Raw genomic sequence first — 15,138 nt, forward strand, 5'->3', positions numbered from 1 at the left:
CTGGTGCCTGCCTCACAAGCGCAAGGTCCCAAGTTCGATCCCTAGTACCCAAAAAAAATAAATAAATAAAATAAAACATTGGAAAAAAAGCGTAGAGATATAACTCAAGGGGAAGGCCCTGGATTCAATCCCCAGTACCAAAAAAAAGTCAGAAGGGCCGGGGATTTAGCTCAGTGGTTCCGCTCCCTGCCTCGAAAGCTCAAGGACCCAAGTTCGATCCCCAGTACCAAAAACAAAATACACATCTAAAAAAAAAAGTCAGAAGATCAACACGGTTCAGTAAAGCAGCCACTGGCTATGTGTAACTTAAGCATTTGAAATGCAGTTTGTTTGCTTTTGTTTTCTGATAGTGAGGATTGAATCCAGTGGGGTCTTTGCACTGAGCTACATAATTAGCCTTTTTTCCTTTTTCTTTTTTAATGTAGCTGCAAGAAAATTTAGATTTATATGGAATGAATTATATTTTTATTGGCCAGCCCTGCTCTTGGGGGTCACTTATACTGGAATTCCCCATTCTCTGACATTCTTGTTGTTGGTTTTGGAGGCAAGGTCTCACTGTGTAGTTCAGGCTGACCTTCAACTCATTATGTAGCCCAGACTGGTTGAATTCATGGGGATCCTCCTGACTCAGCCTCCTGAGGCCTGAGATTATAGACATGTGCCACCATACCTGGTGGCTTTGGCACTTTTTTTTTTGGTACTGGGGATTGAACTCGGGACCTTGCACTTGCAAAGCAGGCGATGGAACAACTGAGCTAAATCCCCGGCCCTTCTTTGGCACTCTTGACTGCCAAGGATTCAACAGCTAGCTGGGTTGCTTGCTTCAGCAGTGCATATACTAAAATTGGAACAGCTAACTGGGCATGGTGGTGCAGGCCTGCAATTCCACATCTCTGGGCAACTGAGGCAAAAAGGATTGCAGGTTCAAGGCAAGACTGGGCAATTTAATGAGACTTAAAAAAGGAACTGGCCATTGTGGTACATGCCTGTAATTATAGTACTCTAGGAAGCTGAAGCAATAGGATTGCAAGTCTGAGCCCAGCCTGGACAATGTAGTGACTTAGCGAGACCCTGTCTCAAACTATAAAATAAAAAATGGACAGGGCATATAGCTTAATATGAAGGCCCTGGGTTCAGATCTCAGAATTTAAAAAATTTTTATTTTTTAAAAGGCCATGGCCTGGGGATTTAGCTCAGTGGTTTCACCACCTGCCTTGCAGGTGCAAGGACCCAAGTTCGATCCCCGGTACCAAAAATAAATAAATAAATAAAAATAAAAGACCAGGGCCAGGGATTTAGCTCAGTTGTTCTGCCGCTTGCCTTGCAAGCACAAGGACCTGAGTTCGATCCCCATTACCAAAAAGAGAAATAAAAGGCCTATGGATATATAGCTCAGTAGTCCCTGAATTCAATCCCCAGTACTGGGGGAAAACACATGAGTGTGCTCACACACACATTAAAGCACAACCCAAAGCTACAGTGTGTGAAATGAACTTTCAGAATTACTCCACTGGTGAATTATTTCTCTGAAATCAGCAGTTTTCCTTTTTTATTCTTACTAGGTAGTTTGACTTTTCTTGAATTCATACATTCACCATGCAGCCTTTAAAGCATTAAAAGGAACGTACTGTGAAGCTATGAAAGGTGAAACAGTGGGGCTTCAGGTTAGTCAGGGCCTAAGGGGCCTCAGTAGAGCAATTTCAGTAAGCCAGAAAAAATTCAAAAAGTACCCACAGAGTTTTTGTTACTAAGAAAGTTTTCAAGTCAATGGAAAAAGAACAATTTATGATAAATGTCATTTCCCAAAAACAACACAGGTATATATCATGTAATAATAATGTTTCTGGGAATGCACACTTTAGCATTTTATCTTATATTTGGGGGTGTTGCTCCAGCAGCACTCTTTTATTATTTGTCTCATCATTTTCCTCCCTTTTTCCCAGCATCTTCGTCTTCCTCCTTGGTCTCTCTCCCTCCTATTCCAGAAATACCTAATACGTGAATACTAAGAAGATGCAAATGAAGCATTAAAAATAAAATACACGATGATTGGGAAATTCCTTTTAAGTAGTTACTGAAGGTAGAATGATCATAAATTATGAGGGTATGACTACAAAAACAAAACAAAACAAAAAACTTCAGCTGGGCAGTGGAGAGAATGCCTGTAATCCTCACATTGGGAGGCTGAGGCAGGAGGATCACAAGTTTGAGCCCAGCCAGGGCAACTTAATAACTTAGCAGACCCTGCCTCACAGTAAAAAGACTTCAGATGTAACTCAGTGTGAAGGCCCTACATTAGTTTAATCCCCAGTGCCACTAAACTGACAGACAAATAGGGCATAAAGTGAGCGGTTGTTTCTCTTGAGTATAGTGTTTTTTACCCTCAAATCAAGAAATATTAGGACACCGGCCAGGGATGTAGCTCAGTGGCACAAGTGCCTGCCTGGCAAGAGCAAGGTCCTGAGTTCAGTCCCCAGTGGAAAAAAAAAAGAAAGATTAGGACACACTGTTTTGTATTGGAAGCAAAGTCTGGAAGGCAGGAGGGTGTAATATCATCTCTTCTTTGTTCAAACAGTGGAGGACAGGAAGGATAAACCTGTGGAGAAGACAGCTGTCTCCACTTCCGTACCTACAAAGCCAACAGAAAGTGTCTCAAAGGCCTCTTCGTGTGCTCCAGTGCCTGTGACCATGACAGCAACTCCCCCTCTTCCAAAGCCTGTGAATACGTCTCTTCTGTCCCCGTCCCCAGCTTTGGCTTTGCCAAACCTGGCTAATGTGGATCTAGCAAAGATCAGTTCCATCCTTAGCAGCCTGACTTCAGTCATGAAAAATACTGGTAAGTAAGCCCAGTGAAGAGGATAAAATGCTGATTTTCATTTTTTAATTGAGCCATCAAGTCTTTTTTTTTATTTGGTTTTCTTAAATCTTGTTAAAAAATATGAGACTGGACATGGTGGTTCGTGGCTTGTAATCCCAGTACTCTGGGAGGCTGAGGCAAGAGGAAGTCAAACTTGAATCCAGACTGAGCAACTTACTGACTTTACAAAAGAAGGAGCTGGGGCCGGGGATTTAGCTCAGTGGTTTCACTGCTTGCTGCGCAAGCGCAAGGACCCAAGTTCGATCCCCGGTACCAAAAACAAAAGAAGGAACTGGATGGCCAGGTGTGGTGGCACATGCCTGTGATCCCAGCATGAAGGAGGCTGAGGCAGGAGGATTGCTGACCAGCCTGGACTACATAATGAGTTGAAGGTCAGCCTGAACTACACAGCAAGTCCGTGTTTCAAACCAGCACTCAGGAGGCTGAGGCAGGAGGGCCACCAGGAGTTCAAGGCCATCCTGAAGTGCATAGTGGGAAGTAGAGTACCGCCATGTACTCCTCACTCAGCTGCAGCAGGATAGCTATGACAAATTTCATTTCATGTATTCCTTGCCCACCTTGGATTATTCTGAAGAAAATCCCAATTGTTTCATTTCATCATAAATACTTAAAAATATGTGTTTCTAAAACAAAGACTCAAACTCAGCATGTAGGTTTTTAACAACTTTTCATATGTCATAACTAAGGTAATATCCAAAAAGGTACTATTTTGTGTAATTGTATGTGAAAGTTTCCATTGTTTTCTATCCTCTCCACTGTTTGCTTTGTTTAATCCATATCATATTCAACTTTAAAATATTGTTTGTAGCCAGGTGCTGTGGTGTACATCTATAATCCCAGAACTCTGAGCAGCTAAGGCAGGAGGATGACAAGTTAGAGCCTGGACAACTTAGTGACTTAGCAGGACCTTATCTCAGAATATTAAAAAGGGCTAGGAATGTAGCCTAGTATACAATACAGCACTGCCCCAAAATGAAAAGGTTGTTTGCTTTAATATGTATTCTTAAATTAATTAAAGATATTGTTGAATTTTTTTCATTTGCTTATCACTTAAATTTGTTAAATATCTGTTTATAGTTTTTATCCTGGTTTTTTTTTTTTTTTTTTTTTGGTGCCAGGGATCTAACTCGGGTCTTTGTGCTTGTGAGGCAGGCAGAGGAACCACTGAGCTAAATCCTTGGCCCCTTAACCCAGTGTTTTTCTTGTTACTGTTGGTACTGGGGATCGAATTCAGGACCTTGCGCTTGCAAGGCAGGTGCCAGAACCACTGAGCTAAATCTTTGGCCCTACCCAACCCAGTGTTTTTAAGAAAAAACATGGAAAGGGCTGGGAATTTGGCTTGGTTCCCCCACCTGCCTTGTAGGTGCAAGGTCCTGAGTTCGATTCCTGGTACCAAAAAAACCATGGAAAAATGTAAAGGAGGTTGCTTATATAATTTCATTTTAAAGGCCGGCTGGGGATTTAGCTCAGTGGTTTCACCACCTGCTGCGCAAGCTCAAGGACCCGAGTTTGATCCCCAGTACCAAAAAAAAAAAAAAAGAAGCATTTTAAAGGCCATTTCAAAAGCAGTCACTGATGGAGGCCGGGGCTTTAGCTCAGTGGCGCTGTGCTCAAGTTTCTGCATTCAATCCCTGGTACCAGAAAGAAAAAAAGCAAATCACTTAGCAAGCACACAGAGAGTTCTGCAGTTGCAGTGTGTCCTGAGCACTGCTGGGCTCTGAAGTGTAGGTGCCACTTGGCCAACAAAAAAGTAGGTGGCCTTGGGCCCCGGGGATTCAGCTCAGTGGTTCCACCACCTGCCTTGAAAGTGTGAGGACTCGAGTCTGATCCCTGGTACCAAAAAAAAAAAAAAAGTAGGTGGCCTGTTCTCTTCTTACAGGAGCTCTCAAAAATAATGAGTATATGTGAAAGTAACTCAAGAGGCAGGTTTTGATCTAATTTTCAGACTTTCTGTTGGTACATACCATGATAAGGAATCCCTTGCAGGTCAGTCATAGAAGAAAGTGAATGGAAAGGTCATTTTGAAATTGCATTGTTTTGAGTTCATCTTTCTGCCACCAGGGGTCAGTCCTGCATCAAGACCCTCTCCAGGAACTCCTACCAGTCCCAGCAACCTCACCAGCGGCCTGAAAACACCTGCGCCTGCCACAACCACCCCTCACAACCCTCTGGCAAATATCCTCTCGAAGGTGGAGATCACCCCTGAGAGCATTCTGTCTGCTCTTTCCAAAACTCAGACACAGTCAGCCCCTGCACTGCAAGGTAAAAAGATAAGTGCCAAAGGGACTTGAATGGTGAATGTCTGTCTCCGGCTTAATCCTGGATTCCATTTCTGAGGAAGCCAAAGCCATGAAATGTATAATACAGTTAACTCAGTATTCTCTTTATATTGGGGCCGGGGATTTAGCTCAGTGGTTCCGGTACCTGCCTCGAAAGCGCAAGGTCCCGAGTTCGATCCCTGGTACCAAAAAAAAAGGGAATAGGATTCTCTTTATATTTATCATCCATAACCTTGCTTTAGAGAATTATAAAACATGAAAGCAGACAGAAGCCAGGCACTGTGGTGCACACAGTGAAGCAGGAAGATCACAAGTTCGAGGCCAGCCTGGGATGTAGCTGCCCTGGAGGGCTACAAGTTCAGGGTATCCTGGGCAACACAGCAAGATCCTGTCCAAAAAAAACCAGACAGTCATATGACTATCTTACTGCATTCTTGTGCTTGAGGACTTCTAGATTTGATGAGAATAGTGACTACTAGGAATTAAACAGGAGGGGGAAATTATATAGCAAGGAAACTTTGGAATGAAGCATGCTTTTTTTTTTTAAAGAAAGATAAGTTTTTTTAAAAAAAGATAACTGAAGTTAACACTCCATTTTTGGGTATTATTAAATACTGATACTAGATGATTGGATAACAGTTAAAACCCAGGCAGCCTCAAGCTGGATGTGGCGACTCCTGCCTGTAATCCCAGTACTCCAGAGGCTGAGGCAGGAGGACTGCTGGAAGTTCAAGATCAGCCTGGGCTCGGGCTGGGGATTTAGCTCAGTGGTTTCACCGCCTGCTACACAAGCGCAAGGACTTGAGTTCAATCCCCACCACCAAAAAAAAAAAGATCAGCCTGGGCTACAGAGTGAGTTCAAGGGCAGCCTGAACTACAGAGCAAGACCCTGTCTCAAAAACAAGACAGATTGCCGGGGATTTAGCTCAGTGGTTTTGCTGCCTGCTGCACAAGAGCAAGGACCCGCATTGGATCCCCGGTACCAAAAAAAAAAAAAAAGACAAATAAGGGAGCCTTATTTAAAAGTACATGACTTAAAAACATTGCAAGGATGATAGGACCTTAAAATTCTTCAGATCCGAGCCAGGTGTGATGGTACACACCTACAATCCCAGCTACTTGGAAGCCCAGTCAGGAGGATCACAAAGCATACACCTAGCTGGGTGAAATTTGTATTGTTTATTTATGACCAGAAATTAGATAAATTTTGCAAATATGATTGAATTGATAAGATCTTCTATTACCCCATCAAATATTTTTTAGAACATTTTCTACAGGAACAGTTTGCCTTGGTGAATTTTAGCCTTTGCCCCAAAGAATTCTTTCTCTCTGCTTATGAGCAGGTTTTGTCCATGAGTGAATAGGGTTGACTCACACTTGTCTCAGCTTTAAACTAATCAACAGTCCTTAGATTTTTCCAAGCTATAAAATGGGAATTGTATGTTTTCTTGTGAAAGGATCAGTGCCCTTTTTGTTCTGCCTTTGTCTTAGTAGTGTATGTTTGTTTATTACTACTACATTTTACAAACAGCACTGATAGTTGCAAGCATTGTTTCCCAAATAACACCAGTGTAGCAAGAAATACTTCTTTTTCAAGTAAATTTGTGAAATTTTCATACCTATCTCCTTTGTAAGAATAGCAGTGTATATTTGCTTATTAGAGTCAGTTGTGGAACCTGGAAAGGATCGATAGGGTAGGATGTCCATTTGCATTGAGAGAAGCATTTCCACAGATCAAACGTTAAATACTGACTTGAATTGTTGTTTTAAGATTAATTTTGCTTCCTTTCTTTTCCTGCTTTGCCTTATTTAAACTGACTGATTCTGACATTAAAATCTCTTCCTTCCGGCTGCTTTTTATTCTGCTGAGCTAAACTTGTTTCTGGCTTGTACTGGAAACATTTCAGTGATTTGTTCTTTGATTGATAAATAAGTCCAATGTTTTCAGTGACATTTAGCCGTGGCTTGTTTGGTCTGGATTCCCTTTGGCTTTGTATTTTAAAGTCTATCTGGTTCCCACCGGAATGAATTTGAATAATGAGTCCACATTGTTTTTATCATATGTAGGGAGTTCTTGTTAACCCCTATAATCTTTGTTTCTTCAGGCCTGTCATCTTTGCTTCAGAGTGTTACTGGGAACCCAGCCCCAGCCAGTGAAGCTACATCCCAGAACACTTCAGCTTCTCCTGCCAACACCACAGTCTCTTCTGTAAAGGGAAGAAATGCACCCTCCAATACCCAGTCTTTTATTCCCAAAAGTTTCAACTATTCTCCTAATTCATCAACTTCTGAAGTCTCTTCAACTTCAGCCATCAAGGCATCAATAGGGCAAAGCCCAGGGCTTCCAAGCACTACTTTCAAACTACCGTCCAACTCTCTGGGGTTTACTGGTACCCACAGTACTAGCCCTGCTGCCCCACCTACTGAAGTTGCCATGTGCCAATCTTCAGAGAGCTCCAAGCCAAAGCTGGAGTCTGAGTCCACCTCCCCAAGTCTGGAAATGAAGATCCACAACTTCTTAAAAGGTAATCCTGGTTTCAGTGGCTTAAATTTAAACATCCCAATCCTGAGCAGTTTGGGATCCAGTGCCCCATCAGAGAGCCACCCCTCAGACTTCCAGCGTGGCCCTACTAGCACCTCAATCGACAACATTGACGGAACCCCTGTACGGGATGAACGGAGTGGGACTCCCACCCAGGATGAGATGATGGACAAGCCCACATCAAGCAGTGTAGATACTGTGTCCCTGCTTTCTAAGATCATTAGCCCTGGTTCCTCAACACCCAGCAGTACAAGATCACCACCCCCTGGGAGAGATGAAAGCTATCCCCGGGAGCTCTCCAATTCCGTATCTACATATCGACCCTTTGGCCTGGGCAGTGAATCTCCCTATAAGCAGCCTTCTGATGGAATGGAGAGACCATCTTCCCTGATGGACTCTTCTCAGGAAAAGTTCTATCCAGATACTTCTTTCCAAGAAGATGAGGATTATCGAGATTTTGAGTATTCAGGGCCTCCACCCTCTGCCATGATGAACCTAGAGAAGAAACCAGCCAAATCTATCCTGAAGTCAGCCAAGCTTTCTGATGCCACCGAGTACCAGCCAATCCTGTCCAATTATAGCCACAGGGCCCCAGAATTTGGGGTAAAGTCTGCATTCCCTCCATCTGTAAGGGCCCTCTTGGACTCTAGTGAGAACTGTGAGCGTCTCTCATCCTCCCCTGGGCTATTTGGTACCTTCAGCATAAGAGGGAATGAACCTGGGTCTGACCGGTCACCATCACCGAGTAAGAATGATTCATTTTTTGCCCCTGACTCCAACCACAATAGCTTGTCTCAGTCTGCCACTGGGCACCTCAGTTTGCCACAGAAGCAGTACCCAGACTCTCCTCACCCAGTCCCACATCGTTCCCTTTTCTCTCCGCAGAATACCCTTGCTGCTCCCACGGGCCATCCACCCACATCAGGCGTGGAGAAAGTCCTGTCCTCCACCATTTCCACCACATCGACAATTGAGTTTAAGAATATGCTTAAAAACGCCTCACGCAAGCCCTCAGATGATAAGCATTTTGGCCAAACCCCCAACAAGGGCACTTCCGGTGATGGTGTCAGTCTGTCCAGCCTCGCCCAGCCCAGCCTGCCCACCTCTGATCAGCAGCAACAAGAAGAGCACTACCGCATAGAAACCCGCGTCTCCTCCTCCTGTCTAGACTTGCCTGATAGCACCGAAGAAAAGGGGGCCCCTATAGAAACTCTGGGTTATCATAACGCAGCCAATAGGAGAATGTCAGGGGAGCCAATACAGACCGTAGAGTCCATCCGAGTTCCTGGGAAGGGAAATAGAGGACATGGGCGAGAGGCATCAAGGGTGGGTTGGTTTGATCTAAGCACATCAGGCAGCTCTTTTGACAATGGCCCCTCAAGTGCCTCTGAGTTGGCAACCCTTGGGGGTGGGGGCAGCGGAGGACTCACTGGCTTTAAAACACCCTACAAGGAACGGGCACCCCAGTTTCAGGAGAGTGTCGGCAGCTTTCGTTCCAACAGTTTCAACTCAACATTTGAGCACCATCTCCCCCCGTCCCCCTTGGAACATGGGACACCCTTCCAGAGAGAGCCAGTGGGGCCGTCACCTGCCCCACCTGCCCCTCCTAAGGATCATGGTGGTATCTTCTCTCGAGATGCACCTGCTCATCTGCCCTCTGTGGATCTTTCGAACCCTTTCACAAAGGAAGCAGCCCTGGCCCATGCTGCCCCACCGCCTCCTCCTGGAGAGCACAGCGGAGTTCCTTTCCCTGCCCCGCCCCCTCCTCCACCCCCTGGGGAACATAGCAGCAGTGGTGGAAGTAGTGTCCCTTTTTCTACTCCGCCACCTCCACCTCCTGTTGACCACTCTGGAGTTGTGCCCTTCCCAACCCCACCACTGGCAGAGCACGGAGTGGCAGGGCCTGTGGCAGTATTTCCCAAGGACCATAGTTCCCTTCTTCAGGGGACCCTGGCTGAGCATTTTGGCGTGCTCCCAGGACCCAGGGACCATGGGGCCCCGCCGCAACGGGACCTCAACGCCCCTGGCCTTAGCCGTGTACGAGAGAGCCTGAGCCTATCCTCCCACCCTCTGGAGCACCTGGGTGCAGCCCATGGCGGAGGCAGTGTGGGGGGCAGCAGCAGCAGTGGCCCCCCCTTGGGTCCCTCACACAGAGACACCATCAACCGGAGTGGTATGATTTTACGGAGTCCCCGGCCAGACTTTCGGCCTAGGGAACCTTTTCTCAGCAGAGACCCATTCCACAGTTTAAAGAGACCCAGGCCACCTTTTGCTAGGGGCCCTCCGTTCTTTGCACCAAAACGCCCATTCTTCCCTCCCAGGTACTGATGGAAACCAAGGGAAAAGCATTTGGAAGAGTCTAGAGAGCCTTGGAAGTAGGAGTTTGGTTTGTTGTTGTTTTTATTTGTTTTCCCTCCCTTGCCTTATTTTTTATTATGGTAAGGACCTTCCTCCCAAACTGAAAAGTTATACATGCCTACATTTTACTATTCCATCAAGTCCTCCCTCCCACTGCACTTACTACCTTCCCTGAGTTGATTGTATTTGGGGGGGAGAAAAAAACCCACAACCAAAGCCACTTCATATGGCTGGGGACTTGGGGAGTGGGAGGAAAACAATCTTTATTTCATCCCATCTACTGAAGACTATTTACTACATTTGAAATAAAACTTCCATCAGTACAGATGATAACGTGCAATGTTGGGGTGTTATTTGGGCCTTGCCCATCCAGTAGTCAGTGGAAGGGCTCCTGTGTCCTTCCCCCTCGAGCTTAGTGACCGCTGTCCCCAGTGTGGCTCCCTCCAGGGCTCTATACTGCTGACAGCCAAGGGACGGGAAGCATGGGAGACCTTGGGCCTGTCAGGCTTACTTGTTTTCCTTTTTTTTTTTTAAGGCACGTGGAAGTTTAGTTCTGTACCTTTCTCCTAACATCTTAATTTTCTTTTAAATCAGCCTCTTCCTCCAAAGTACTATCCAGCAGTAACTTTGAGGCATTACAAACCTTATTCTTAGTAGAAATTTTTTGTCTTTGTTCTTGGAGTGAAAGAGAAGAGGCTAAATGTAAATTCAGGGTGAAAATAAGGAGCAAGTACAATATATAAAGCTAGGAAAGGAACTGTTAATGGTGTGGTATAACCTGGCTGTCCTTTTAAGCAAGAAATAGTTTTCCACAAATCTTGTGCCATGCTCTTGCCTCTTTTTTCCCCTGGACTTTTTTGCTCTTCCTCAGTTTTTACTTCTCTTTTGGCTAGAAAGTCACTACAGTTGGCCATTAATACAAAGGTTCAACTGAAATATTATCCCTGCATCTTTTAATAAAAGAATTAGACATTAATGTTACCATGATGCCTCCCTAATGCAATATTTATTGGTGGTTTTCAGCAAGGATTAACACTTAGAAAAAGGAAAACATTTGTCTTTATCTTCTCCCCTTGCCTCAGTCCTGTATGCACCCCTATTCTTGGTATTTCAAAGAAAGAGACTCAGTAGTATCTTTATAGTATACCTCTTTAGATGTGTCTTAGAAACAGGTGGGCATTCCATGCATGTCTTTACTGAGAAACAAGGAAACTGATAACTCTAGATTGACTCCACTCCACAGATAACAAGCAGCCTGCCAAATTTCAAGGGACTAACCTTATCCCCGCCCCAACAGGAAGTAAAGAATGTTTCTGCCCTTAGTCATTTTACAGGAGAGAGAAGTGCTTTCCTTCTCCCTGGACTAAAAGGCTTGTTTATATTTCTACACCTAGTACTTGGGAAAAGACAAGCACTGTACTTTGTTTATATCTTTGGGTCAAGGGGCACCGAAAAGCAAATAACTCCTTACTACATTTCTTTAATTCAGTGTTTCACCCCACTGAATTGTAAATCTCCAGCTAGATGAGTAAAACATCCTAGCAAGTTCATGTATTTTCTGCCAGCTTAGTATAGAACCAACTAGGGAAGTAAGGGGGTGGAATTTTAAAAATGGGAGAGGCTGGGGCCGGGGATTTAGCTCAGTGGTTTCGCCGACTGCTGCGCAAGCGCAAGTACCTGAGTTCAATCTCTAGTACCAAAAAAAAAAAAAAATGGGAGAGGCTGGATAATGTAACAAGACTGTTCTTTGTCTTAGAATAAACTTGCTTTTCAGAGAAAAAGCAGCCAAGCCAGGTGTGCATCCTAGCTTGGGAGTTTTCTGTAATGTGTTCCATGTTGTTTACTTGGGCTCACCCTGTGTTCCTGTGTGTGGTCAGGGTGTGACAAGCCATTCATCTTCCCAATGCTCACCTGGCTTTAAGCCAGCTGTTCTTTGTTTCTCTGACCCTCTCAAGCCACTGTCCTATAGCTGTCCCCACAAAAATACATGATACCATGACCTTCCGTGTGGGACGGGACCTACAGTAGAGCAAAGCAAAGGAAATAGTTACACATTGGGTCCTAAGACATAGTGAAAAGAGAGAGACAAAGAACAGGGGTGGGGTAGGGGGATTCTATTTGACTTTCAGATTTGATTCTTTCAAAAATGAAGTGGGGTGTTTTTCATTTTAGAATACAAGAATGTGAATTCTTTCTGCTGCTCTTGTTTAAGCTAAATGTAGTATTTACTTGAAAAGGCTCTCTAACCTTTGATTTTATCGGAAACGTTGAGATGTCGGGAAAGTGGCTTCCTGAATATGGGGCCAGGGTGGTTGTCCCCCAAAACATGGTGGCTGACACACGAAAGATGTTGTATAGTTCAAAGGTGAACTTGTTTTTGTGGAATATTTTTGTTTTGTTTTTGCCACAAAATCCTCAGCATTTGTTTCAGGATGAAAGTGAGGATTTGTATGAGACTGTCAGTTACTAATTTTAGGGAAATCTGTCCACAGCAGTAAATGAAGAGGACAGTGTATATATGTGATATAGTGAAACCAGGTAATTCTGGTATTCATAAACATGAAACAAAGAGGTTTTATTCTTTCTGTGTCTGTGATTTAAAACTGTGACCATGCACTGACTTTTGTATTTCAACCTGAGTTAAAAAAAAATAAACAAGATATTTTTTAAAGAAAGCATAGCATAGTATATCTTAGCAAGGACATGATTCATATGAAAGCAGAATATGAGCTGTTGTAAAGTCTTTGGTGCTCACTGTAAAATCACAGATAGAGAATTCTAGTGAACACTCTAGTACCATTTAAAGTTAGTTATACAGTATCAGAAATAGGGCCGTGACGTATTTTGTAAGAGTTGTAAGAGTTCATTCTTCAGCCAGCATAGATGAGAGCCCTCCCTGCTTCCCTCTGCCCTCCCGAGAGTTGAGGTAAATAGAATTTGGTTTGATTCCAGGGAGGTGAGCAGAGTGGGACTTTTATCCTTTCCAATACCAGGAACACACTTTGTAATAATACATGGTACAGCAAACCTATCTAGATAATGTGAATATGCTAAACTTCCTAATTACAGAGTATTCACTATCCTGAAGTTACCTGTTCATGCAGTTAATCTTCAGCTGTTACTGTTTTAAGCCGCTGTAAATTACTGCTTCCCTCCTCCCTCCTCCCTCTTTTTTAATTGGTGGGGGTGCCTGTTAAGAGTAAAATTAGATATGTTGGATTGGTATTTTCACGTGTTCAGTGTGGAAAACGAAACAAGTACACGCTTTAGAGGCAACAACAATGAAATCCTTTTGAAATGTGTGTTAATATCATTTAATAAAAATAACTAGTTCTAAAGGTTTGACATTTTTTTTTGAGATTGGGGCTTGGACCAAGGGCCCTCAGCTTCTCTGGTGAGTGCAAATAGGAGCTTCTCCAGGAGCTGAAACTGCTGCTTTGTGGAGGAGACCTGTGGTTGGAAAACCTAATTTTTCTCCAGCAAAGATCCAACATGACTGTCTAGGGCTAAAGATGAAACCAACTACAGAATGCAGAGAGAAAAGCCTGGATCTGCCTGTGAAGATGCAGCTGTATTGGCTTTTGGTTTAAAAGATGTATGGGGAAGGGGATAAGAGTGGCTCACAGATGCTACCGGCCATTTATCTCGTCCCTTTCTTGTGACCACTTGCACTTTCCTCTCTTCCAGCCATTCCTTTATTAAAAAAAAAAAGTTCTTTGTCCCCAGTATTTTGTTTTCCAGTTTAATAAAGTATGGTTTTCTTTGTTGTGTGGTTGACTGTTACCCTCTCACATTGCTGTTGTCCAGCTGGCCACTTTGACTTCTGCAGTTAATATCACTGAGAGCTGTCTGAGCCTCTAGAGTCTTCGTGGTCTGATGGGTTTTCTGTTTGATCCTTTGTTTAACTGTGTATTGGGTGGGTGAGACCAAGATGTTCAGGGCAAGTGGTTGGCAATGAAGTGGGGCATACTGTATAATTATTTGTGTGTCTGTTAAAAGGTGTACAATTGTGAACCAAGAAGCATTTTTAAAAAACAAGCACAGAATTGGAGGCCAATTCTTTCCCCATATCTACTTTTCTTGTTGCATATAGGCAATCTATCATGCAGAAGCCATACTTAACCCTTCTCTCCTACCTCATCCCATCTCTCTTCGGTAATCTAGTGAGGCTCAATAAATGGAATGTTGGCTTTAAGGGGAAAGAGAGATAGTCACTGCATCTGGGCCAGGCCTGGGTCACTGGCAGGGTAGAAGACTCTAAATAGCAGCCTTGATTATCTAAAACTACATGTGTCACAAGACACTGAAAATAGCCTAAGAACACACCCAGCAGGTAGGGTGCACCAGTGTACTCGCTGCTTCTGAAATCTAGCTCAGGCTTTCTTCCTTACCCTTCTTGGGACCTGGACTTTACCCACCTGATTCCTGTCTATACCACTAAGGAAGCAACAGCATCTAGACCTTCATTGGCCTTTCTGGGCATGTTATTGAGTGTGCATAGCTGCCTCCCCCTAAGTTTAAACAGGGATGTTACCTCCTCATGTGTGTAGACATAGTAACATCGTCAGGATAGGTCTTGGAGTGTTGGAGTGCTTCTCATACTTGATTAACTAGACAGGTCTGACCAGCTGCTGTTTAAATTGCTGAGTAGTAATTCATTGAGGCTGCATAGATGAGGCTACTAGAGGGCACCGTTAGAATGAAATGCACTCAAGTAAACATCCTGTTCTCCCCCGCTGGGTAGGAGAGAAACATTCTTTAAGGAAAGCATTCAGGATATAAAAATACCAGTTACTTTCCATACTGAGTGAGGAGAGAAGATGCTTAGTTACAAGTTGGAGGGGAAAGACTATGGTATAAGAAGCCAGAGTGCTATTTAGAAACTCATTAGTTTCTTTAAGGTTTGTTTTGTGTTTTTTTTGCTTTTATGTGTATGCTGGGGTTTTAAGCCCAGTGCCTTGGTACATGTTAAGCCCTTGCTCTGCCGCTGAGCTACATACATCCTCAGCTCCTCCATTTTTTGTCACACTTTTTAGTCTTTCCCTCTGTTCTCATTTAGAGTCAGGGCTGAGATGACAGAT

The 15,138-nt window shown here is 43.9% G+C and overlaps 1 protein-coding gene across 6 annotated transcripts in view; it reads left to right on the forward strand.

The window, feature by feature from the left end:
- The window catches only part of Rprd2 (regulation of nuclear pre-mRNA domain containing 2), a 96,875-nt gene extending 83,048 nt beyond the window's left edge, over positions 1-13,827 (forward strand). For 2 of the 6 annotated variants that reach the window (XM_013075511.3, XM_087213378.1), the window contains 4 exons: positions 2,576-2,836; positions 4,940-5,140; positions 7,263-8,444; positions 8,585-13,827. In XM_013075511.3, coding sequence (XP_012930965.2) covers positions 2,576-2,836; positions 4,940-5,140; positions 7,263-8,444; positions 8,585-8,673 — 1,733 coding nt within the window. In that variant the 3' untranslated portion in view covers positions 8,674-13,827. Of the gene's footprint in view, positions 1-2,575; positions 2,837-4,939; positions 5,141-7,262 lie in introns of all 6 variants that reach the window. The other 4 variants (XM_087213380.1, XM_087213379.1, XM_004853973.4 and 1 more) reach the window with 2 other exon arrangements.
- The last annotated feature ends 1,311 nt before the right edge of the window (positions 13,828-15,138 follow it).

Source organism: Heterocephalus glaber, unplaced genomic scaffold (genome assembly GCF_053883595.1).
Source record: "Heterocephalus glaber isolate CG9 unplaced genomic scaffold, H.glaber_assembly_v1.0 deba00001442, whole genome shotgun sequence".
Taxonomy (NCBI): domain Eukaryota; kingdom Metazoa; phylum Chordata; class Mammalia; order Rodentia; family Bathyergidae; genus Heterocephalus; species Heterocephalus glaber.